Source organism: Anser brachyrhynchus (genome assembly GCF_964034855.1).
Source record: "Anser brachyrhynchus genome assembly, chromosome: 21".
In the NCBI taxonomy this organism is placed as follows: domain Eukaryota; kingdom Metazoa; phylum Chordata; class Aves; order Anseriformes; family Anatidae; genus Anser; species Anser brachyrhynchus.
Window position 1 is genome coordinate 3,057,233 of NC_137714.1, and position 23,618 is coordinate 3,080,850.

Genomic DNA, 23,618 nt, shown 5'->3' on the forward strand with positions numbered 1-23,618 from the left:
GGCTTGGCGAGGCCCTGCGCTTCCCCGGGCATGCAGGTGACTGCCACGCGCATCAGGGACCCCGGGGCATGCAGCAGGACCTGGCGTGGGGGCTCTGAGGCTGCAGCTGTGCAATTCCCGAGCTGCTTTTGGCTGGTCAGGCAGCGGGTGAGCTCTCTGCCCAGTTTTATTGGTGATATTTAATTAAAGATGCCTTTTCATTGTTGTCCTCCACTGATGACATTTTCAGCCACGTGTTCAAAGGGCCTGTCCAAATTTTGTCTCAGTTTTGTCTTTGGCTGCATGTGTGATGTTCACTGGCTTGTAGGTATGTTGTAGTGAGCTGAGCTGAGCTGACTATAGCTCTTTAATGCTTCCTATGCTAATTACCGTTTCATTAATCATTTGCAGTCAGTTTACAGACACATCCTGTTTTCCTGCTTTTAGAGTGTTTGCATAAGAAAATGTTTTTCCTTGGAATGTCTCTTCGCATGGATTTGTTTATGGCAGGAAATGGATACAAAAGAGTAGTCACATCATTCCAGGTTAATCTTGGAGTGAGACACCAGCTTGCTATCGCAGAATCATTCAGGTTGGAAAAGACCTCTTCAGATCATCTAGTCCACCCATCTATACAGCTTTCAGCACAGTAATCTTCAAAATATTCTAGGAGATAATGTTTATAGTCCCTCGAGCTTCTTCCTGCTCTCAAGTTAGGTTACAGCTTGTTGTGACTGGACAAAAGGACCTTACAGATATATACGACTTAAATATTATCCTGATGTGAAGCCTCGTATGGTATCGCCTGTTAATGGGCATAAGCGTGAGTAAGAGCAGAGAGCTGCAGTGCCTGGGCAGTCACCTTCAGACTTACAGCGCATCTTCTGGCGCGACAGGGAGCTTCTTACACCGGGGTTGAAAAGCAGCTTGGAAGCAGCCTTTTACCTGCTCCTAACCAAGGCCTGTTTGACCTCACAAATGCGACCTGAGAGCCTCTCGGGGGAATCCAACGTGGCTGTTTGGTCTTGCCTTGTTTGTCTGCAACGTGCCCTTGTAGCACACCCATAACGCTCACGCCTGGGAAGATGATTCACTCTGTACGTCGGTGTCTGTTTCCACATTGGGAGTGTTTTCTTGGCTTTCATCAGGAAGCTGTTTGGATGCACTGTCTGAACAGAGCTAGGAACTGGAATTTGACAGCATCAGGCAAATTCTCTGGTCATACCTGCAGGGCAAAGTAGGGCAAGAAAAAAAATAAACGGGTAACCGCTGATGGATTAGAACGGACCCAGTGATCGGGGGCAGCACTGGATGGTGTTAATGGTGGGGGGCTTGTTTCGTTGCTCACTGGCAGAAGGGTGGCACAGCAGGAGGCTAACAGGAAATCTCCTGTGCTGAGCCTTCAGCTGTGGCCGTGGTCTCAGTGTGGGGCTCCTAACCAGGCTCTGGAGCTGCCCCAGCTGTTTTACAGCTGCAGCACCAGGCTCAGCGGGGGTGCCGATGTGCGCCCCGTGGTTTGCCAGCTCTCCATCCACCTTCTGCCCAGGGAACGGGTGACAGAAGCCCTTTTACTAACACAGCCGGAGGTTCCCTCCCAGCTGAGCAAACTGGGGGAGCGGGTCCCGAACGGGCCCCCTTCTCCGTGCCCACTCCTGGCTCAGACGAGAGCTCCCCGGGGCGCCTGGGGAAGAGGAGGGAGGCACAGAATCGGGCTCGTTTCAACCATTTACGGGCTACACTCACGGCCCACGCCAGCCGGGCTTCCCTCACAAGGCTCCCAAGAATTTTCTGACAGAAATTCACCGCCCTGCTGCAGGCCTCGGCTTTCCCTTTTCCAAAGCTGCCTCAGCACATCCCTCGGCGGCGCTGCTCCGGCCCCGCTCCCGGCCGGCGCCGCTGCTCCCCGAGTGCCACCTCGCGGGCTCCTCGCCTCTTTTTCTTCCTCCTCCTCTTCCTCTTCCTCCTCCTCCTCCTCCGGAGGCCCGGGGAAGGTGACAGGCCGGCGGCGCAGGCGCGGAGCTCCCTGCGGGGATGTCCCGCAAGCAGGCGGCCAGGGCCCGGCCCGCCGGCCGCAGGAGGGCCCCGAGCCCCGCAGCGGGCGGAGGCGGCCTCGCCAGGCAGCTCCGGGCCCTCGGCCTCAAGCTGCGGGAGGTGCCGGGCGATGGGTGAGTGCTGGGGGCACCCGCGGGCCTCCCGACCCCGGGGGGGTTTGCTCCGTACCCGCCCCGTGCCCGCAGGGAGAGAGGCTTGTGTGTCCCCCCTGCCTGTCACCCGAGGGCTCTGCTGCGCCCAGTCCCGCTCCCCAAGGGCCTGAGGGCTCCCCTGGCCGTGTGGGGCACGGAAAGGTCCGTAAGTATGGGGAGAAAAGGGGGATAGATGCGTGTGGGCTGAGGAGGTGTTTGGTGAATCCTTGGGTTGGCCTCCCTTATTTCTCCCAGTGGCGGTTGGGGATGGTTTGGCCCAGCACTGTTGCTGCTTTTGGTTTGCTCTGTACAAGCTGATGACATGCTCACTTAAAACCTTATGTTCTTACCATAATTTCATCAAATCTCAGCTCCTGCTGCCCAGTCAATTTTTTCCACTGCTACACCAGGGTCATTGGTTTAACGTTGCTCTCCGGTAGCGACGTTTCAGGCGCGCTAACACGCAGCTTCTCTTCCCTTAGCAACTGTTTGTTCCGGGCCCTTGGTGACCAGCTTGAGGGGCACTCCCGAAACCACCTCAGACATCGCCAGGAAACGGTGGACTACATGATAAAGCAGCGGGAGGAGTTTGAACCGTTTGTGGAAGATGATGTTCCCTTTGAGAAACACGGTACGGTCTCTGTAGACGCTAATAGAAGGGGTTGTTCCAAAATGAGGTTACATCTCCTTTGAGTACCTTTCCACTAAACCGTTCCTCATCCCTGAGCTATGCTGTGGCCACTCTCTAGTTTTTAGAAACAGCAGTGAGTTTACCTTTCTCTTTGTTATCTTTCTGTAGAAAGATGAGCTATTAAACTTCTCCTGGAACGTGTTTGAATTTAGGAATAACTTGGAGAAGGAAAGAAAAAAAAAAGTCTAGAAGTAATAATTTGGTGTTTTCAAAAGGAACTTGAGAAAATGAAGTTTTCTCAAAACTTCTAGTATTCAAGGGTGAGTGGAGAGCTCACCCTTGAATACTGGTGGGTGTTGCGTGGCTGATTTCCTTGGATTTGTTTTTCTCCTTGACACTTGATATTTCATAGTGTTAACGCAGGGGAAGATGGAAAGCAGAGACCAATGCAGCCTTTGTTCTAACAGCTTTGGGTCTGTGCCAGGTGACATGCAGGTGGTGCATGAAAGTAGTCCAGTCGTTTAGCACGTGGCACCTACCTTCAGAGCTGACACAGAACTGATGGCCTTGCATAATCAAAAGGTTTACTGCGTTTTTGGAGGTTTCTGTGGTTGTTTAAGACTTAGTAACCTCTGTCACTAACAGATTCTCTGCGGTTACCATTTAATAGCTGGGATTTCCTTTCCAAAATTTCTTGGGCCCTTGTTGAAATTTTGTTACTTGCTTTTTGAAGTCTCAGAAACTGGTTCTCCATCTCTTATGAATGTTTGTTTTCCTTTAGTTACCAACTTGGCAAAGCCGGGTACCTTTGCTGGCAATGATGCTATTGTGGCCTTTGCAAGGAACAATCAAATGAATGTGGTTATTCATCAGCTTAATGCTCCACTGTGGCAGGTGAGAAACAAAACTTCCATGTTTTGGCCTAATTTTTAGCTGATGGATACAAACAGCATTGAAACTTTCTGATCTGTTCACAGAGAACAAATATACTGGTTGGCAGCCATAGTTAGCTTGGCGCTTGCTTTTTCAGCCTTGAAGGAAAACTCAAGTTCTCTGTGGGGTTTGGAATGAGGAGTTGATGGTTCTGACAACTGGAAAAATGAGATTCTGGACTGGACAGGAGAGGGAAAAAAAGTTTTAAAACCTTAAAGTGGTGTTTAATCAGCTTCTGGAAAGGACTGTGTGCTGTGGATTCCTCTTACAGCTGGGGTCTGGAACAAGTAATTCATCGGGTCTCTCCTGCTCTCTTTTTTGTTGTTGTTTTCCTGTGGCAGATCCACATTGGCATGGGTCCGTACTTGATCTCTGCCTGTTCGTTGAGCAAGTGAGAACCTACATCCAAGCCAGGATTGTTTCTTGACATTTTTTATGAGGGTAGTAGAGCGTTTAAGGGCTAAGCTCAATTCACAGAGAGTACCAATGAAGTATCTAGGCTAAGCAGGGCAGCAAAGAAAAAAAGACCGGGTAAAAGCTGTAGGTGGTGTCTTTTGAAACATTTGGAACATCGTCAGATGGATTCTGAACCCGAATAAGTTTAAACCCATATCTATATGGCAGCAATGGGCAGTAAGACAGCTCAGCTATGTATTAAAAAAGTAAATAAAATCAACTGCTTGACCTGCAAGAGAGAACAGAGGCAATGGAGGTAATGACCCTGCAGGAGAGGTCATGGAGGTGCTGTTCATGTGTTGTTGCTGTTTTGAACCAAATACTCACCTCAGTGCACTTAACTCTTATCGATCTTTTTGCACATCCTCTCAAAAATCTCAACCTCCTTTTTCCCATTCATTGACCTTTCCTGGGCTGTAAATACCGACTTTGTGATGAGCTTCCATTTTGTGTGCCTGAGTGGAGTTTTGTTAGTGAGAGTGTGTCATGAAAATGGCATAAGTAAAGAGAGCTGTCAATAATTACAATGTAAGGAGTCCCCTACCCACACAGAGGGGATCACAACATGGGGACAGTCTTACCAAGTTGCTAGACTCATCAAACCCAAGACACCCTTTTTCTTTCTGTTGTCCATACTATTTTGGAAAGACTAGATTACGAAGAGAGCATTTCCAGAGAAGCAGATCAGCAAGATGCTTTAAGCAGATGGTGTGAATCTCTCTGTTGGTTTCAACTCTAAAGCAGATGGTGCATTATCCTTTAATTTTAAGAGAGCCATTGGCATATGCTGAAGCTAAGGTGGTGAAATGTGAGCAGGAGAAGTGTTTGGGACCTCCAGCTGTTTCTCAGCCTGTTGGAGCTGGGCATTTCTGTGCTGACTTCTTAAGGCTTTAAGCACCCTTTATTATTATTTTTTTGATATTTTGATAGTGACTGCAAATATAGAGGTAGAAGTTAGCACAGATGTATAAGTTATTGTATTGGCTTTTGGGGTTACAATTTACCTTTTTCATGTGTTTTTGCTTTTTTTTTTATCTGCAACTACCTTTTACTTACAATTTCAGTGTATTTTGGAAAGCTCACACAAAGAGGCTTCAGATTCTTTGTCAGTAGTTGCCAACTTTCAGAGTCTTTCAAAAGCTTCAGGATTTGTTAGATACCTATTTTGGCTCTGGCAAATGAAAAATGTTGATGATAGATCTTACTGAAAGCCAACGCGCTGAACAACTTAATAAGATAAAAGGCAGGAGTTAAATATAACCGATCATTGGTTGGAATTTACGGGTGAGCAAGTGTAAAATAGATGAATGGAGAATATCTGTTGTGAAATCCGAAGTTGTTCATGCAGTGCAGACTGCAGACGTAGTCGAAAGGTGACCTGGTGTAAATTCTGTAAGTTGGGAAAAGACGTAAAAGGATTGGGAAACTCTGGAGCCCTAAAGCAAACTTTTTTGTTGTTTGCTTACTGTCATCTTCTCCAGCAAAGGTGTCAGATCTTTGAACTCTGGCTCGACAGGTAAGCAAAGGAGATTTGCAGGTGTGTAATTTTCTGCATTCCTTGCAGGAGTCTAAATGCTGCTGGCTTTTAGCTCACAGCTTGAGACCCTTATGATCAGGGTAGGAACTGTTCTTGCATCAGTATAGATAATATCCAGAGCGCGAATTCTCTTATGGAAGCCGCTGTAATTGATGCTGACAAAGCAAAGGAACATTTGTGCTCCTGAGTGGAGTTAATAAATTTTCGTGGTTTGGCTTCACTGGTCTTTCTTTTAAAAGCAAAAAATATCAACTTCAAATGTGAATTGTTAAAACACCGTCTTGTAAAAACGCCAGGACAAAACGTATTCTGGGTGAGTGTTTCCAGTGTGGTCTAGATTTGACCACACTCATGTTCCTCATATTTGAGGGGAAAAAGGCATCGTATATTGAATGGAGGCTGTTGCTGAAAATGGGGCTGGAAGAGATGATCGGAAAATTGTAGAAAACTTAGGAAATCGCTTTGAGCTTAGCCCTAAAGTATTTTCGTATCATGTTTTGTTTGTAATGATGTAACTGACCCAGTGCTGTTTATCTTATCCTTTGGACAGAAGTTCTGTTGTAACTGTAGGCACATCTGGATTATTAGGTCAACACTTCCTGTGTAAAGATACTCCAGTAGCTACGTACTTTGCTTCCTAGCACAGTGTTTATCATTGCTTCAAAAAATAATACTAAGAAAAATCCGATGCTGAAGTTATGTCCAAATCCTCATTTGTGGTCTGCTTGGTTCAATTAGATTCGAGGCACCGACAAGAACAACGCGAGGGAGCTGCACATTGCATATCGGTATGGAGAGCACTATGACAGCGTGAGGAGAATCGATGATGACTCAGAAGCTCCAGCATATCTTCAGATGGAGGTTGGTTATGACAGAATGACCTGAGATAGCTGTGGGGATAAATAACAGCTGAATGTTACTGGTTGATTTGCTTTCTCACTTGCATTGAGATCGAGAGAAGAATTTGGTCCCTGTCTCACGTGGGGATAGAAAAATTCCTAACGTGATTGTAATTACTACTGCCTGCTCTCTTGAGACCGTATGTGAAGTGCTTAAATTACTGGGCTGGAAATCAGCCTTGAATGTGATGCAGTGATACGGGCTGTAGAAGTCTTGAAGCAACCTCTTCTTAATTATGTGCTCATCACCTCAAATGCAAAAACAAATGGGAGGGAGGAAATGGATGGAAAATGCAATGGCCGGATACAATAATTCTCTTAATATCTCACTTTTTCCTGTTAAGGAGTAAGCCGTGCTGTCCTCAAAGTTCTATGTACACATTTGTATAATGTGTGATATTGTAATAAAATTAATACTTCATTTAAAAAGCCAGTGATTGGTTGTTGGTGTACATGATCTTGTACTATGAGAGTTTGCTTGACAGTGTATGAATTGTGGGAAATGGTTCCAGTGATAACAGAAATTACACAATATCCAGGACTCCCTGATACCGGATGTTTCTGAGAAATCTGTGCCAAAATTAAACCTATATTAATGACAGTTTTTTTTTTAAAAAAATGTGTATGATGAAATAACTGTATGCTTCGCTTTTCTTATAGATGCTTTCCAAAAACGATGCAAGTGAGGAGGAAATGAAGCCAGAGAAGAGTGGCTCTGAAGATGAGATTGAAGTTGAAAAGGAAGCTGCTATACAAAAAGTGTGCAGTGCAACTGGATGTTCAGTAAGTACCGAGTAGCCTTTTTTCCTTAAGAAAAATTTCAGAGAGTGTTTGTCCTGGACAGTTTCAGTACTACAGCCACAAATTGGAATGCATTTCATCCTAGACTCAATGAAATGCATACTGTGTGTGAATATTGAGGAGTTCTGTAAGGTTTGTCTTGCAGTCTCTCAAGAAAATTTACTTTGAAACAAATTCTGTAAAATTTCACAAACTGTCCAGTCATTCAGGATGTTCAGTTTTAGCTGTGGTCACTAGATAACCTGTGTGGTTACTGCAGGTTGTACTGTGCAAATGCAGAGAATGAAAAGGATCAGGAGTGAAACAGTTATACTGAAACAGCATAGTCCTTTTTCCTGGTATCTTTGAGATTTTGAAGTTTTCTCCCTCACCTTCTTGAGAAATGGAGTGTGGGCTGATTGGGAGATCACAAAAGCAGACAGCAGCCCCCTCCTAATGGTGCAAATGGTTGCTGAATGGTGTCTGTATGTCACTGGTTGGAACTCTCTTTAACGTTATCTTTCTCTTGGACAGGACATTGAGTTAGTAAGCCAGGTTCTGAAAGTGGAAGACTACAACGTAGATTCTGCAATATTTGCCATCCTTCAAGTGAAGGAAATGGAAGGAATCGGTAAGTACATGGACTTTGTCACTTGCTAACATCAGACAGCATTCTTCCGAGGCACCGTTCACTCTAAACAGCAGTTCAACAGGGACAGTAGCAGTGGAAGCTTCCTGTTGGCTGTGCTGCTGCCTCAGCCTTTCTGTGCTCGGGAAGGTTATGAGGGCAGATTTTGTGCACCTGTGGAGCCTTTCAGTAACAGTGCCTGTTGTGAGACTGACCTGGGACTATTCAAGGCACTGAGCTAAGTTCTTATGAGCGACTGAGCATACCATATCCTAATTGATCTGGTTTGGATTTGTTCTGCTCTACAGTCTTGAAAACTCCATGCAAGATTAGTAATCCCTGGAGCCATTCTGCGGCCTCCTCACCAGATAACTCAGGTTTACCAGCATCTCAGAGCACGTTCCATCCTAGGTCGGTTCTCTGGAGAACCTGAAGTGCCAGGTGTTGCCTAGTTCTTGAGCACTAGGGTCCCTGGCTTTTCTCTTGGTTGCCTGTGACATGGGGTCCTCTCTGTGAAGTTACAAGCAGACATTACTAGACCTTTACACTGAAGTTCTGTAAAATAACAGCATGCCGCTGGATTAGTGTGGAGTGTCCCCTTTCCACATTCCAGCTGATGAAGAATATGTTGTCCTATGTGAGCAGACAGAAGAGGCTACTGAACTTTGTCTTTTTCCCTACTCAATCCAGCTTCCAAAAAAAACAGTTCCAGAAAGCCTGGAAGAAGGAATTGGCTGACACAGAGACAGCTTCTGTGTATAGAGTGTCTGAGAAAAAACTCTGTTGTTGGTAGGTGCTGAGGAGCAGCGCGATCCTCAGAGCAAAGGTCAGAAATCGTGTACCTCAGCCCTGTGGGAAGATAACAGAAATGGTTCAAGAATCTTCAGAAATCAGAGTTTGCATCAAGATGAAATAGAAAACCACAAAGGACTGGCTAAATCTAATGAAGATAGTCGATCCAGCAAAAACCCAAAGGTATGTGTAAGGGTGGTTTGACAGTGATTTGTGCATCCTTTAAAGATCAGAGCAGTTCTTAACCAGCAATTATTTTATTGTTTGAAGTAAAAAGTGTAGCTACACTTGTAGGTGCTACAGTTGTGACTTTTCTCCAAGTCAAGTGTTTATTAGTGACATACGGCACTCTTTCTAAAGTGCACAAAGTTCAGATAGTCTGGAATAAACATTTTCTGGCAGCTGCTTTGGTATCTGCTTGTCTCCTTTCCAGTGTGTTATTTTTCCCCAGCTGGACAGTAAACATCTGTTTTCAACTTTGTTTTCATTCTTCCCTTTTCAGGTATCAAAAAAACTAAAGAAGGAACAGCAACGGCTGGAGAAAAAGAAGAGACAGGAAGAAAGGCACCGACAAAAGGTCTTGGCCAACAAAAGTAACTGTGCAGATAGCAACAGGAGAGAGATGGACTCGGATAACCAGATCACCTTGGTGAAGGCCATGACGGCTCTAAACATATGACTGAATGTTCTGAGCATTCTGGTGAGAAAAGCAAAGGAAACTGATCGAGACAAAACTCCTCTCAAGCAAATTTCCAAGCACCCACTGTCATCTTGAAATCAATTTCTGCAGAGATCTCTGAGCACATAGGAACTTTGTTTCTTCAATTGCAGTTACTGAGCAAACAGTTACTCAGTAATTTCTATGTCAACCTGTGTGAGCGAAGAGAGTTTTAAACTTAACAAAAAAGTAGAGGTTTATTTTTGTTCTTATGGAGTTAGGTTAAGGTGAGAACCTTTTCCTCACACAGCAATGCCAGACTTGCTTTGAGATCTCTTGATATGCTTAGATTTGTTATAGCAACTTTGTGCTTAGTTATGCTTAGAGGAGATTTATTTTGCCTTACTGTCAGGGAAAGCGTTAACAGTTCTCAACTCAGGAACACACTTTTTTTTTTTTTTTCTATTTAAATTTTAAAAAGTAAGGGAAACAGAGGAACAGAATCCTTCCAAAAAACTAAGTGTCAGCCAACACTATCAAACATAGTATTCCTCTTTTCTTTCTCATCCAAGAGAGTTAAACCAGTGGGCTCCTGCTACTGCAGAGCCATTTCTTCTGATCTATAAAGTCTAAAGAGGTAGCAATATGACACACTACAAGCAGGCATGAGATTTCTGCTGAGTGCTGTTACTTGTACATCTGGAATCTCATCTCCTTTGCCATGCTTTGGAGCTGTAGGGCCACTCCAGAGCTTTAGTCCAAGCCAGGAACTTGATTGTTTTTAGTCTCTAAATGAAATTTGTATAGCCAACGGATTGAGAGTTCTGGGAACAAGCTTCCAAGCAGCAGTGATCACTGGGAACCCTGCCTGCTTCACTCTTCATAAATCAAGCTTTTTCCAGAATAGGATTTTCATCTTAAATTCCTCTTGCATATGGTCACTAGGTACTGTAGAATGTATACTTTGAATCCTGTGGTGCTTTTATAGGGAATTTGGACTGAAGTGTAAGGACTGTGGGATTTGGCCCTAGACTTAGGGCTTGCAGTATTTCAACCTCACTCAGGTTTTGGACTTGTATCAAGGAGTAAGCTTTAAGAAAGCACGTGCACTTACACACAGTAGACAACAGGAGGCACTTCATCAGCCAGGGCAGAGATGAAACAAATTTTTTCAAAGTAAGGAGCATTGTTGTTTTTCTTCAAATCTATACATTCTTTGAAGCTTCCAAATCGATACGTACATGACTTTTTTGACTGAAATGCCAAAACCTGAGGTGGTATTTCTTCATATGCTCTGCTACTGTTCTTGATAGAGCATTTGAACAATAAAAAGGAAGGAGTTGTACTTTAAATACTGATGGTGCAGGCGAACAGGCTTGAATGCTTGTTAAAAAGTTACTTTGGTTCCTGTAATGAGCTTGGCAGAAATAAAAAGGAATATAAAACAGCTCTTATGCTTTATGGAGGGACAGTGTCTGGGAAGTGAAGAAGCGTATTACGTGCTGCTGTAAGTGCCTGTGGTAGGCATTAGAAATTACTGTAGCGGGAAATCTGAATAGTATTTGGTAGGTAGGAGAACATGGATGAGCCTTGATTTTCAGTGCTGTTTGAAAATCGGTAAAATCCATTTTATGCTAACCATTAGATGACCTGTTAGCAATGATACTTCTGGAATTCTCTTTCCCACTTGACTTTTACAAAAGTGGAAAGAGTGGATAGCTTCAGTGGGACAAAGTGCAAGTCACTTCACGGGTGTGATGAGACTGGAAGGCAGCAGGCACGTTCAAGGTAGTTCAGTATCACCTTTGTCTTACCCAGTCTTGGAGGGATGTTTTTGGTTTTTTGGTTATTTACCAACAGTCTTGCCTTATCTGCAATACTTGAACAGCAAAGAAAGTCATCCATGGTATCCACGTGTGCAGTAGCATTCTGGAAGGTGCCTTCATCTTCTGTTGGGTTCTGCTGAAACTACACAAGAGTTTTCTTTCCCTTTCCTTTTCTAAATGCTCAGTGGGGCGTGTGCTTCTGTTACCAAACCAAATCCCCAGTTTTTGATACTGAGTGCAATAAAGGTTATAAAGATCATAGACTCCTAGAATCATTAAGGTTGGAAAAGACCTCCAACATCATCTCGTCCAACCATCTCCCTACCACCAATGTCATCCACTAAACCCTGTCCCTAAGCACCACGTCCAACCCTTCCTTAAACACCCCCAGGGACGGTGACTTCACCACCTCCCTGGGCAACCCGTCCCAATGCCTGACTGCTCTTTCTGAGAAGAAATGTCTCCTAATTTCCAACCTGAACCTGCCCTTGTGCAACTTGAGGCCATTCCCTCTAGTCCTATCACTGGTTATCTGTGAGAAGAGGCCGACCCCCAGCTCCCCACACCTTCCTTTCAGGCAGTTGCAGAGAGCAATGAGGTCTCCCCTGAGCCTCCTCTTCTCCAGACCAAACACCCCCAGTTCCCTCAGCCACTCCTCACAGGACTTGTGTCCCAGGCCCTTCACCAGCTCCGTAGCCCTTCTCTGGACACGCTCCAGGGCCTCGATGTCCTTCTTGTAGTGAGGGACCCAAAGCTGAACCCAGCACTCGAGGTGCGGCCTCACCAGAGCAGAGCCCAGGGGGACGATCACCTCCCTGGCCCTGCTGGCTGCACTGCTCCTGACACAGCCAGGATGCCGCCGGCCTTCTTGGCCACCTGGGCACCTGCTGGCTTGTGTTCAGGTGAGCATCGACCAACACCCCCAGAGCCTTTTCCCCTGCACAGCTTTCCAGCCACTCTGCCCCAAGCCTGTAGCGCTGCGTGGGGTTGTTGTGCCCCAAGTGCAGGACCCGGCACTTGGCCATGTTGAACCTCATCCCACGGCCTCTGCCCATCGACCCATCCTGCCCAGGTCCCTCTGCAGGGCCTTCCTGCCCCCCGGCACATCGACACTTCTCCCCAGCTTGGTGTCATCTGCACACTTACTGAGGGTGCACTCAATTCCCTCATCCAAGTCATCAATAAAGATATTAACGAGGATGGGCCCCAACACCGACCCATGGGGAACACCAGTGGTGACCAGCTGGATTTCACCCGGTTCACCACCACTCTCTGGGCCCGGCCGCCCAGCCAGCTTTTAACCCAGCAGTGTGCCTGTCCCAGCCATGGGCTGCCAGCTTCTCCAGGAGAATATTGTGGGAAACTATGTCAAAAGGTTTTGCTGAAGCCTAGGCAGACTACGTCAACAGCCTTTCCCTCATCCACCAGGCGGGTCACCCGGTCACAGGAGGAGATGAGGTTGGTCAGGCAGGACTTGCCTTTCCTGAACCCGTGCTGGCTGGGCCTGATCCCCCGATTGTACCGCATACATTGCGTGATTACATTCAAGATGACCTGTTCCATCACCTCTCCTGGCACTGAGGTCAGGCTGACGGGCCTGTAGTTCTCTGGATCCTCCTTACAAGCCTTCTTATAGATGGATGTCACAGTAGCAAGTCTCCAGTCATCAGGGACCTCTCTGGATGACCATGACCGCTGATAGATGATGGAAAGCAGCCCAGCAATCACATCCACCAGCTCCCTCAGCACCCTTGGGTGTGCCAGCCAAGCTGGGTGAGTGGGGTTGCGTGTATTGGGTGAAGTGTAGGTTAAAAGCAAAACTTCCAGATTATTTTAATGTGTCTGCATCACTTCATTTTGTTAATAGGCAGAAAAGGTTGGGCATTTGAGTAGTCATGACCAGAACCATTTCTGCGGATGCACTCTGGCTACGAAGGCGTACGCTCACCTGTCAGCTTTCGCGGTGTTTGGAAACTTTGACAAAGGTGGGCAAATTGGGTCAGTCTTAATACGGTCTTATTAAGGCGATGTCATTCTGTGTGTGTGTGACTGAACCTTGCTGGTGCCTGGAGCAGAGCCTGTTTGCACACACAAACCTTAGAGGGCAGCATTGACTTAATCAGCTCTATCCCAGCTGGTTTCTCTCTCATCTTTCCTTTCTGATAGAAATGTTTGGTTCGCGTTTCTGACCAAGGAGAAGCTTAGATAGAACTCGAAGAAACCCTCTCTCTAACAGTGGAAAGTCATTGAGTGACCGTAGAAAAACAAGAAAAGATATTAAAACAACAACCTTGTAGAAAAACCGTTAAAATAATAACCGTGTAGAATCACAGAACCATCTAGGTTGGCAAAGACCTTCGAGATCATCAAGTCGAACCATCAGCCTGACCCACCACGTCCCACCACCAAACTGCGTCCCATAGTGCCCCTATAGAGCTCTGCACCCCACAGAGGGTGCAACCCCATAGAGGGGTGCCAAACTGGGCACAGTCTTTGAGGCCGAAGGCAGCACGGAGGCACTTCCACCTCCCAGGTGCAATGAGCAGCTGGCCCTGGTTCGTTAGGGCTAATTGCTGCTGCCATGCAGCTCCTGGGAGACCTTCCTGGTTCCAGGACCCTGTGAGGACCTACTCAAAGATGGGGGTGCAAGAAGGAGCCACCCCAAAACCCCTGTGAGGCTGGAGGAGCTGCTGACAGTGCCCTGTGCTGCCTTAGTAAGTACTAATTGCTTAAGGAGTCAATCTGTGAGCAGGATGGGGCCGGTTTGCACCCGTGGTCTGGTCACCCTGGGGTGCTGGACCCATCGGGTCTCTGGGGAGAGCTACAGGTTTCCCACCCACTCAGGCATTGAGTCTTGAAACAAGAAAACACATTAGATGCATTTAGAAATTGTCTTTGAAACTTATTTTTATTTGAAGAAATCTTTTTTTTTTTTTTCACGATTTATTGAATTGCAAGGAGTGGGTGGGCTTTCCTTGTGCGCAGGTTCAGGGACTGGCCTCCGAATGACATTTTGGTGCAGTGGGGCTAGAGCTGTGCCTTATTTCATCTCGCTGCAGGAGAAGAAATCTCAATTTAGAGCATTTCCATCTGATTTCAAGGCTGGCTTTTCTAGCACTGGGGACGTGAGCCCTTGCACAGAAAGTTTGGGTAATTGCTGTAGCTTTTCTTGTAGGTCCCGAGGTTCTTCTTGAAGCACTCTGCTGCTGCCTTGTCACACTCGCAGGCTGTTTTTTGGCAGAAATTTCCAGGCTCTGGGGGGAAAAAAGGTGCCAGAGTTGGAGGTTATCTTTTGAATCATTCCCACTGGCCTACGTAGCCAGTGACTCTGGGTAGTCAGCCCTCTTGCCACCATCCTACCCCGATGTACATAGCGGCTACAAACCAAACATGATCCCAGGGGGAGCTTTTAATTTCCTTTACATCTAGCTCCGTATAGATACTTGTTCTGATCACAAGGAGGTGCTTCTTTTTGATTCACTCCCCCCAAAAGGACAGTGTTTGCTCTGGGTGGGTGGAAGGACGATCAGAAAATCGGGGTGACAGCGCCACGTCCCCGTCCAAGTCAGGTCACCTCAAGCGTTCTGCGTCCAGCTTGGTCAGGTCGTTATCTGGCCTCTACAGAAGGCCTCTGGCCTCTCCATCCTTTTGGAGGTCTGCTAGCTCTAAACTTCACCATTATTTGCATTATTCCTGGCACCTTTCCCTCCTTTCCACCCCCTCCAGGTTGCTCTAAAGGACGCCAAGGAGAAGAGATCCCACCGAGAGCGTGGCTTTGGCCTCGCGCTGTCTCTTACCGCAGACTATCTCGTCTCCCTGGAGATAGAACGTGTAATGGACCAGGGTGGGATGACAGCCAGGGGATGATGACTTCAACTTGCTGTAGCAGCAGTCGTGGGCATGGCAGCACCTGGTATCGCAGAAGACACCGTCAGGGCAGGGCGGGGAACAGCGGGGAGATCACCGCAGTGGCTAACACCCGCTGGTGCACACATCCTGATGCGTTTCTGCACAGCCTTACAAAGGTAAAAGAAATCCTTCCCCACCCCATCAGCATGAGCTGCTGCTGCTGCTGGGCAGATTTAAAGACTCGTTGAGGTCACACAGATGGTTTTGGCATTGCTGTCTCAGCCCCAAGAGCAGGCCTTACTCCCTGTACACAGGGAAGAGGCAGAGAAAAGAAGCAAGTTTCTGAGATTCAGAAAGAGCCGCGTGTTCCTTCCCGCACTGCCTGCTCCAGCTGCACCCTGGTTTGAGCTTTGGGAGGAGAAGAGGGCTGGGAGCATCCTCTCCGTCTCCCCCAGCTCTTCACTCACCGGTCTGTCGCATCCAGAGGTTGTTTGGTTCCCCCCAAGCCGCAGTAGCAGCCGTAGCCGTTGTAAGCCAGAGCGTTCTTACCCGTCTTCACCTTAATCATCCTAGCAAACTGAATCGCGCCGCCGTCCACGGAGGCCAGCCCTGCGACTGGAGACCTGCCGTTAGGAGCACCAGAACGAAGCCCCCCACCCAACCCTCCACCCCAAAACTCCCCGAATTACGGTGGATTTAGGGAAGCTGTTATCAACCCGCCGCCTCCAGGGGTTACTTACGGCAGACGAGGAGCACCAAGAGCTTCATGGCTGGCGGTGAACAGCTCCGGAGCGGGGCGAGCCTTCGGGTGCTGCACCTTAGGGTGCGCTCAGCTGCACCTCTTATAGCCGGCGCGTGCCCGCTCAGCCTGGCTCCTCCTCTGTTGTCTCCACAGCGGGCAAATATTGACAGTCCTCGCCACATCGGTCCCGTTACGTGTGCAAGCTGCTCTCCACTTGGATGGGGGCCTGCTCGGATGCAAATCCCTTTCTCGGAAACGTCGGGGCGCCCTTTGATGGGAGGTTTGGGTGGACTGGGATGAGTTGGGCAGGCTGGGGTCAAGCCTGTGCATGGCTCCGGGTATCTCAGCACCCTGAACAAAATGGGAAAACTCGAGGGAAAAGAGCAGCAATATCGTTCCTGGGTGGCTGTTAGTTTTTTGGATGTCTCGGTTAGAAAGCTCCATGCTGTGTCTTACTGGTTGCCATAATTACTTGCTTGGGCAGGGAGAAAACACAGCCGGTGCAAAGCATCCTCCTCCCTTGTGTTTTTGTAGTTTTGGGAGCTTGCTGGTGCCCAGATGCCCCTTGCCAGATCGGCCTCCAGGGTAAGAAAAAATAAAATAAAATGCAAGCGGTATATAATGGAAGGCTGAAAAGGGGATGATGGTGTCGTTGGCTTGGAGGGAATCTCTAATTAGCTAGGTGATGCCCGAAGACCATTTTAGCCATTTTTTCTGGTGCAGAGGTCGCAGATGCGTAGTGTTGCGTGCCTCGCAGAGCGCTTTGCCAGAAACCCCGGCACTGAGGTGGGGAGAGGAATTCCCCTGTCGCTGAAACCGAGACAGGGAACGAGGATGTGGCTGCGTGGAAATCAGAGGGATGGTGAGAAAAAGGAACTGGGCTCAGGGCCTCGGCAAGTCTCTTCCCCACGGCTTTTGCTGAATTTCCACACACGTTTACACAGAGCTGCCTTTTTTCACACCGTGCACCAATTCCAGCGCTGCCTCCAGTGCTTTTGCAGCCCAGTTTATTGCACCTGAGGTAACAGAGCAGCCCCTGGAGCTTGAAATGAGCCGATTTGTACAGCCAGATGTCCGAGCAGAAAAATACATAAAAAGTTAAAATTAATCCAGAATTTAAATAGAGAGAGAGCATCTTTCGGCTCATCCTGGTGTGCAATCTGTCTGCTCGAGCGCCCCTGTCCCATCTCGGCAAGGATTTGATCCTTGATTTAAGCCCTGCAAACAGCAGCTGCTCGGCACAGGGCTGCGCTCTCCTTCCTGGTGGGTGCTCGTCCACCCCCCCGGGCTAAACACCGGGCGCCTGGTTCGCAGCTGGAGGGAAACCTTTCTGGTTTAAGGGACACTTCCTTATTCGAGGAGTGCTTCCCGATTTAAGGGATGCTTCCTAGTACAAATGAGTTCAGCTCTGGGGTGAGCCGGGGTGGGAATTGCAGCTGCTAATGCCCAGGGCACAGCAGAGCATCCTCCAGCCCCAGAGAAACCCCCTTTTGTCCCCGTTTTTGGGGTTGTGTTTCATTGCAGAGCCCCGTGGCAGTTTGTAGTGTTCTCCAAGTCCTCGGAGGAGGTGAGACCAGCTGAATTTGTCTGCAGGGCAGAAAACCTGCATCACTGGGATGCTTGAGGCAAGAGGAAGCAGCCACAGCCTAAACTGCCTTTTCCTAGGGGACGTGCTGGGGGTTGTTGCAAAATAAGGCCAAAACATTCTTTTCTGGTGAGAAAGATGTTTTGCTCTGTTCTGAGGGTTAGGCAAGCGTGAGCTCCCCGGCCGTCCCAGTGCAGCAAAGCTCATCGGCACCCAGCCCTGCTGCAGCATTGTGCCTGTCCCCAGACTTTCACAGCAGCTTCCATTCCTTCTGCCTTGAGGCAACTGCGAATTTTGGGAGCCTGAAGGCTGGAGCTGAAGCCGTGGGCATGAATGAGCAGCGGGGAGCACAGACTGGCTGCTCCGTCTCCTGCAAAAAGGGGGTGACAGCGGTGGGCGACGTGGGCAGCATTATAGCCACCTCCCTGGCTGGCCGTGTGAAACGCACTGCGATTATTTCCCCGTGCCTCGGCCTTACGGTTGCAGTTGCAGTAGCCTTTACCTGGCAGAAATTGGCACGCGCTTTATTTCAGCGGTGCCTAAACCCTCGTGCCGTGCCTCGTCTGGCGAGACCAGGCACAAGCCAGGCAAAGGCGAGCTCTGAGCCATTTGGAAACGCTGCTGCAGGACGCAAGAACCTCCCGCTGTCAGTGTTAAATCAGGGGCTCCAGGTATTGGGGGTGATGTTTGAAACAGGCTCTGGACTCTGCTGCGCAGCTCCAGTTTTAGGGTTTTGGTATTTCAACGGGAAGCCCTGCGCACAGGTGAGCTTCTCCCCGGTGCCAGGGGTTGTCACTGGGTACGGCGGAGTCGCAGCACACAGAGGCCCAAAGCTTTTTGCTCTCCGGCTTTATTTTGGAATATTTATTTTGGAATATTTGGAATATTCCAAATATTTTATATATTTTATTTGGAATATTTATTTTAGTTTTATTCTGCGGTGAAGCAAACAGCTGGGGGAGCCACGACGTTTCCGTGCAGCGACTTGCGCGTGGGGAGCTGGAGCCGAAGAGGACAAATTGCCAACTTGTGCTGGCTTCCATCACCTCGCCCTTCACTGTGACAAGGCGCAGGTGTCCCGCTCCTCCCTTGTTTTTCTCAGCAGAAATATCGCATCTGTGCAGCTCTCCCTCCTCGGATCCAGTGTCTAATGACGCAGCTTCACACGAGGGCGGCTTTCCTCCTGCCGAAGCCAAAACAAAGCCCCGAGGAAGAGGGTTGGGAAAGGCTCCTGGCGCTGCGCTGAGCCCCGCTCTGCTTACCAGCACGGAGGTGGGTTCGTGAAGGGCCCCTCTCCGTCAGCAACGCCTGCCTCGGCCCTGGCACTTGAGCAGCGCCCGGCTGCGTGCCCAGCAGAGCCGAGTCGCCCGCTCGCATTTGCAGGCTCCCCGCTGGCACCGGGTCCCCAATCCTGCGGGGAGCGAGAGGAAGCACAGCACAGGGATGGCGTTTCGGGGATGGCTCCAGGGAGCTGCTAAGGTGGCAGCGGGGACCCCGTGGAGGTGTGTGCGAGGATGCCAAAGCTCGGCCCCGGGGACTTACTGCAGGCAGGGCCCCCTGCCCGGGAGGCGGCGAGGCGCTGGCTCTGTCCCACGCGGCAGCGGCGCGCAGCCAGCCGGGCGTAGCAGCAGGCACGGAGCCGGCAGCACCTGCAGCGAGAAGGAGAGCCTGGCCCCAGGCGAAACGCAGCCGGGGCTGCTCTCTAACCCGTCCACAACAGGGCTCTGCATCCCCTCCTGCACCAAAGCACCCAGGAGCTGCTCCGGGATGCTCTCCAGCCCCGTCCCGCTTTTGCCCCTGTCCTACACCGAGCCTCTTCTCAGCTTCCCTGTGCCACCCGGCTCCGAGAGCCTTTGTGCATCCCGGCTTCGGGACCCCTCCTGGCCCTCTGCTGCCATCCCAGCAGTTTCAACCGCTTGTCTCTGCCTCTCCAGGGCTGAAAGAAGAGGTGAGCACTGCCTCGTTTCCCCAAAAACCTGTTGTTGCTGTACCGGTGCATCGAAGCTTTCGCTGCGTGCCCGCGGCCCCATCCCGAGTCGCAGATGTGCGCGGTCAGGTTTGCCACCGTGCTTCCCTCCAGCCCCGGGGCGAATGCAGGCGGGAGCTTTCCGTGAGCAGCAAGCATGCCTGGAGCAACCAGAAAAGGGGATCTTATGAGTTACGTACAGAAATCTGCCTTGGGCAGCTGGAGCAGGGGAAGTTTTGCTGGGATCTCCCTTTCCAGCCCGGCCGCACTCACCACAAGCAAGCAGCAGGGCCAGGACCACCAGCAGGATCTTCATCGTCCTCTTACCCGGACCAGGGAGGAGAAACGACACCGCTTTGCAAACCTCCTTCTTCTGAAATGAGGCCAAATTATCTCAAAATTTGGAGGCAGAAAGGCAGGGGTGCTTCCTTACACCAACGGTGCTGCCTCTTGGCTGAAAGCAAACGCGTCCCGGTGCTGCCCCGCCGCCCAGACCTCTCCCCGCTCCCGTACCGCTGCTCCTGGCACCGGGGCAGGACTGGGCAGCCACGGACCGTGCCTGCAGCCCCTCTGCTGAGCTTTTCCCTTTAAAGAAAAGAGCGAGACGCGGCGTGCTGCTGCCTCCTTCCAGCACCCCCACCCTGTTTTTGTTCCTGTGACAGCCCCACGGGTGCCGGCGGTGGGCTGAGGCTGGGGGCTGCTCACCGGGGGGACGGCGACGGCTCCGGATCCCCGCTGGCCGCCGAGTGCTGCCCTCCGGCTCGCGGCTGGAAGCGCCGAAATGCCTCCTCTGTCCCCGCACGCCGTCCTGCTACGCCCCTTGGCTCGCCGGCCAAACCCACCCTCTCCCCGCAGCCCGGCCTTACGCAGCCCAGAGCCCCCCAAACACCCTCCCGGTGCCACCCCGGGGCTCTCGGCAGCCTCCTGGTGCGCTCCCGGTGCTGTCTGCAACTTGTCAGTGCTTCCCAGAACACCCCAGTGCCCTCCCGCTGTCCCCCAGTACCGTCCAGAGCTTTCCAGTACGCTCTCAGTGACCCCCCCAGTGCTGGCCAGGGACTGCCAGGCACCCTCCTTCTGCTGAGAGCGGCTCGATAACTTCCCGGGGCTCCCCAGTCCTATCCAGAGCCCCCAAGGACATTCCCAGTGCCCCCAGTGCTCTTTAGAGTCCCCGTTGCCTTCCTGCTGCCCCCCAGTGCTGTCTAGAAGCTCCCAGTACTCCCCCCAGTTCTATATGGGAGGGCACTGGAGTCCTCCAGACAGCACAGGGGGATGTACAGGGATGTTATTGCAGTGCTATAAAGCACTGGGAGCATACTGGGAGGTACTGGGTAGTACTGAGGTCCACGTCCCCACGTACTGGGAGGCTTTAGACAGTTCTGGTAGGCATCAGGAGGGGATTGATGGGCACTGGGGGGCACTGGGAGCACGCTGCCAGGTTCTAGATGGCACTGGTAAGGGTATCGAGGGGCTCCAGGCAGCACCTGGGGATACTGGGAGTGTACTGGGGGGTCTCCAGCCAGCACTGGGGGGCACTGTGATGTTCCCGAGGGGCTCTTAGTGGTACTGGGGTAGGTTGGGAGGCACTGAGGGGGCATTGGTGAGCCCTAGACAGCGCTGAGGTGCGCTGAGGTGTTACTGGGAGCACTGGGAGCGTGCTGTAAGGGACCCAGCGGCGCGCAGGGCACCGAGCACCCTCCCAGCACCCAGTGAGCGTCCGCAGAGCCTTCGACGTGCTCAGGGAGGGCGACGCCGGCAATTCACAGCGCTTGTGCCCTGCCCAGCAGCAGCTCGCCGGGGACGGGGATGATTTAAGCCCACGATTTATTTTCACACCGATTGAACTCAACGCCGACGTGGCGCACGCGGGTCGGACCGCGGATCAGCCCGGGCGTGCGGCTCCAGGTGCCAAACCCCGTTGGGATCAGGGGGCAAACCCGAAGCGTCTCCTCTTTGTGCTGTCCCCCGGCCCCGTCACCTGCACTTGTACCGGGGGTAGAGGCGGTAGCGCCCGCTGTAGCTCCGCAGGCTCCTCTTCAGGCACAGCCCCAGGCTGCGGTCGCACTCGCAGGAGAGCTTGGCGCACCAGGAGCCCTGACCTGTGGGGGGGGGGGGGTCAGTGAGCCCAGGGTCAGCCCCGGTTCTTATTTTATTTTATTTGAGGGGGGAAAAACCCGTTTTCTATGCCCCCCACTTACTGCAGGTGGGGCTGCCGCCGTGCCAGCCGTAGCGGTAGCGCTGCTTCTTGGCGTTGCAGCGGTGGCGCAGGAGGCCGTCGTAGCAGGTGTCGTGCAGCTGGCAGCACCTGTGCAGGATTTTGAGGCTTTTGGTGTTGGTTTTTTTTTTTTCCTTCCCTGCTTCCCCTCTTCCCCAGATTTGCAGCCAAAGGTGCCCGCAGGATGGTGAAGTTTGGGCAGAGGGATTTTAAGTGGGTGCTCACCTGTCCGTGGCGTCCTTGGGCCGTCCGTGGCCACCCAAGCCACAGTAGCAGCCGTAGGAGGAGTAATACAGGAAGGCGTTTCTCCCGGTCACCTTCGTGATCATCTTCTGCAGATCCCAGAGGTTCCCACCAGCCAGGGATGAGCCTGGGGGAAAATCAGCGGGGCTGACACAACCCCTGTCCCCCCCCCCGTTAAAGCAGCAGCGGCGAGGACGCCGCCTCTTTGCCATCCTCCTGGTACCCGTGCGTGGGGTCTTCTGCTGCGACCTTACCTCCTGCGACAGGAGGGGACTTGTCCCCAGGGTGGGAGAGTCGTTTTTTAGGGGGTCATTACGAGTTTCAGAGAGGTGGTGACGGAGGGAAAAGGGAAAGGTGGAAAACCCAGCAGGGCTGGCCCTCATCGCGGCGTCGCACACGGCTGGGGCCACCCTGAGAGCCAGGACACCTACCCCAGGCAGACAGCACGGCCAGCACAAGGAGGGAGTTCATCTTTTCGACGAGCCTGGAAGAAGAAACCAAGCCCACATCATTTCCCCACCGCATCAGCAAGGTTCTCGCGGCGGGCGACCTCTCCTCTCTGCTCCCTCGCCCAGAGGCAGCGGCGGTGCCTGGCTGGGGACGGAGCAGGGAGGCTGTGCCCGGTGCTGCCCGGACTTCGGTGGTGGAGAGAGGGGGGAAAAAAAAAAAAAGCAAAATGAAGAGAAAGCAGGAAAAGTTGGAGCCCTTGAGCGCTGCGGTCCCGGCCTGGTGTCTAAAACAGCCTCTCCTCTGCTGCTCGGCCCTGCTTTCCCTGCCTGCGCCTCCATCCCTGCTCGCAGCGCAGCTTTTGGTTAAGGCAGGAAAGGGGGGAAGCGTTCCTCCATCCCCGCTTACCTCGGGGAAGCCTCCGCCGCTCGCAGGACGCGTGGTTGGCACGGATCCCTTTATATAGGGCTTGCTCCTACCTCTGCTGACCTGCTGCCGGACGGTCAGCTCGCCCCAGTTTTGCTGATGGGACTTTTCAGGAAAGGAGAAGGCGCCGTCCTTCCCCTTTACAGGAATGCAAGAAACCCCCCCACGGCCCCCTGGTCCGTACCGGCAGCGATGCTGGGGAAGCGGCAGCATTTCCTTGCACAGGGTCAGCAGGGGGAAGGCAATCCTTAAAGGCTGACAAAAAAACGGCTCGCCTTTGGAAAGTACGGCGTGGTGACAGCCGTTGAAAGGGAGAATCCCTTGGTCAACAAAAACGTCAAATTTTCTTTGCGAGTAAACACCAGAGGAGGGTCTCAAACAGTCTCCCACATTTTCCCACTTCCTTTGCTCCTCTAAAAGCACCTTTCTGCCACACCTTGCCTGCCCTTCAATGCAGTGCTGTGTTTTGGCTCTGGGAGTGAGCTCGGGGAGCAGGAAGGAAGAGGCTGGGAGAAGCCTTTTTGGCTGAACCAGGCGAACCAGGCTCACCACAAGGAAATCATTTCACTGGCAAACCCCAGGGAGTTTTGCTCAGTGGCGTGCGTTTGTCCCCATTTCTGAACGCAAAGCGCTGGGATTCGAGCAGCCCTGCGGTGGGATAGACCCAGCTGAGAGGGGAGTAGCTGAATTTTGCAGTTTGCACCACATCTCTGGCTTTTTGGGGCTGCTTTTGGTGCCACGGAGCATCGGGCAGCTGGTGCGACAGGGTCAGGAGGTGCAAAAGCTCCCACCAAATGCCACAGCCCGGGTGCCACTGCTGCTGCTCCGTGGTATGACAGAAACACA

General features: G+C 51.1%; 4 protein-coding genes across 6 annotated transcripts; 1 reads left to right on the forward strand and 3 right to left on the reverse strand.

Annotated features, from left to right (window-relative positions):
- Positions 1 to 1,879: 1,879 nt before the first annotated feature.
- OTUD3 (OTU deubiquitinase 3) lies at positions 1,880 to 11,563 on the forward strand. Its single transcript, XM_080563875.1, has 8 exons — positions 1,880 to 2,144; positions 2,645 to 2,793; positions 3,575 to 3,687; positions 6,458 to 6,580; positions 7,279 to 7,401; positions 7,933 to 8,029; positions 8,820 to 9,001; positions 9,321 to 11,563. The coding sequence occupies exons 1-8, from the start codon at positions 2,011 to 2,013 to the stop codon at positions 9,495 to 9,497; spliced, it is 1,098 nt and encodes a 365-aa protein (XP_080420001.1). The 5' UTR covers positions 1,880 to 2,010; the 3' UTR covers positions 9,498 to 11,563.
- Positions 11,564 to 14,222: 2,659 nt separating this feature from the next.
- Positions 14,223 to 18,164, reverse strand: LOC308181188 (group IIE secretory phospholipase A2-like). The gene is made up of 4 exons (XM_080564054.1): positions 15,892 to 18,164; positions 15,619 to 15,766; positions 15,100 to 15,212; positions 14,223 to 14,556 (listed from the first exon to the last, which is right to left on the reverse strand). The coding sequence occupies exons 1-4, from the start codon at positions 16,073 to 16,075 to the stop codon at positions 14,414 to 14,416; spliced, it is 588 nt and encodes a 195-aa protein (XP_080420180.1). The 5' UTR covers positions 16,076 to 18,164; the 3' UTR covers positions 14,223 to 14,413.
- Positions 18,165 to 18,312: 148 nt separating this feature from the next.
- On the reverse strand, positions 18,313 to 21,070 carry LOC308181190 (uncharacterized protein). 2 transcript variants are annotated; one of them, XM_080564057.1, is made up of 7 exons: positions 20,150 to 20,617; positions 19,958 to 20,029; positions 19,718 to 19,817; positions 19,470 to 19,605; positions 19,021 to 19,127; positions 18,741 to 18,889; positions 18,313 to 18,661 (listed from the first exon to the last, which is right to left on the reverse strand). In XM_080564057.1, the coding sequence occupies exons 3-6, from the start codon at positions 19,758 to 19,760 to the stop codon at positions 18,777 to 18,779; spliced, it is 399 nt and encodes a 132-aa protein (XP_080420183.1). In that variant the 5' UTR covers positions 19,761 to 19,817; positions 19,958 to 20,029; positions 20,150 to 20,617; the 3' UTR covers positions 18,313 to 18,661; positions 18,741 to 18,776. The 2 variants fall into 2 exon arrangements, with proteins under 2 accessions (XP_080420183.1, XP_080420184.1); XM_080564058.1 differs by lacking the exon at positions 19,958 to 20,029 and having other exon boundaries at positions 20,150 to 21,070.
- A 143-nt stretch (positions 21,071 to 21,213) lies between these two features.
- PLA2G5 (phospholipase A2 group V) lies at positions 21,214 to 22,871 on the reverse strand. Of its 2 annotated transcripts, XM_080564056.1 has the most exons (5): positions 22,755 to 22,871; positions 22,331 to 22,383; positions 21,882 to 22,026; positions 21,640 to 21,746; positions 21,214 to 21,540 (listed from the first exon to the last, which is right to left on the reverse strand). In XM_080564056.1, exons 2-5 carry the CDS (start codon positions 22,368 to 22,370, stop codon positions 21,416 to 21,418), a joined length of 417 nt encoding a protein of 138 aa, XP_080420182.1. In that variant the 5' UTR covers positions 22,371 to 22,383; positions 22,755 to 22,871; the 3' UTR covers positions 21,214 to 21,415. The 2 variants fall into 2 exon arrangements, with proteins under 2 accessions (XP_080420182.1, XP_080420181.1); XM_080564055.1 differs by lacking the exon at positions 22,755 to 22,871 and having other exon boundaries at positions 22,331 to 22,746.
- Between the last annotated feature and the right edge of the window lie 747 nt (positions 22,872 to 23,618).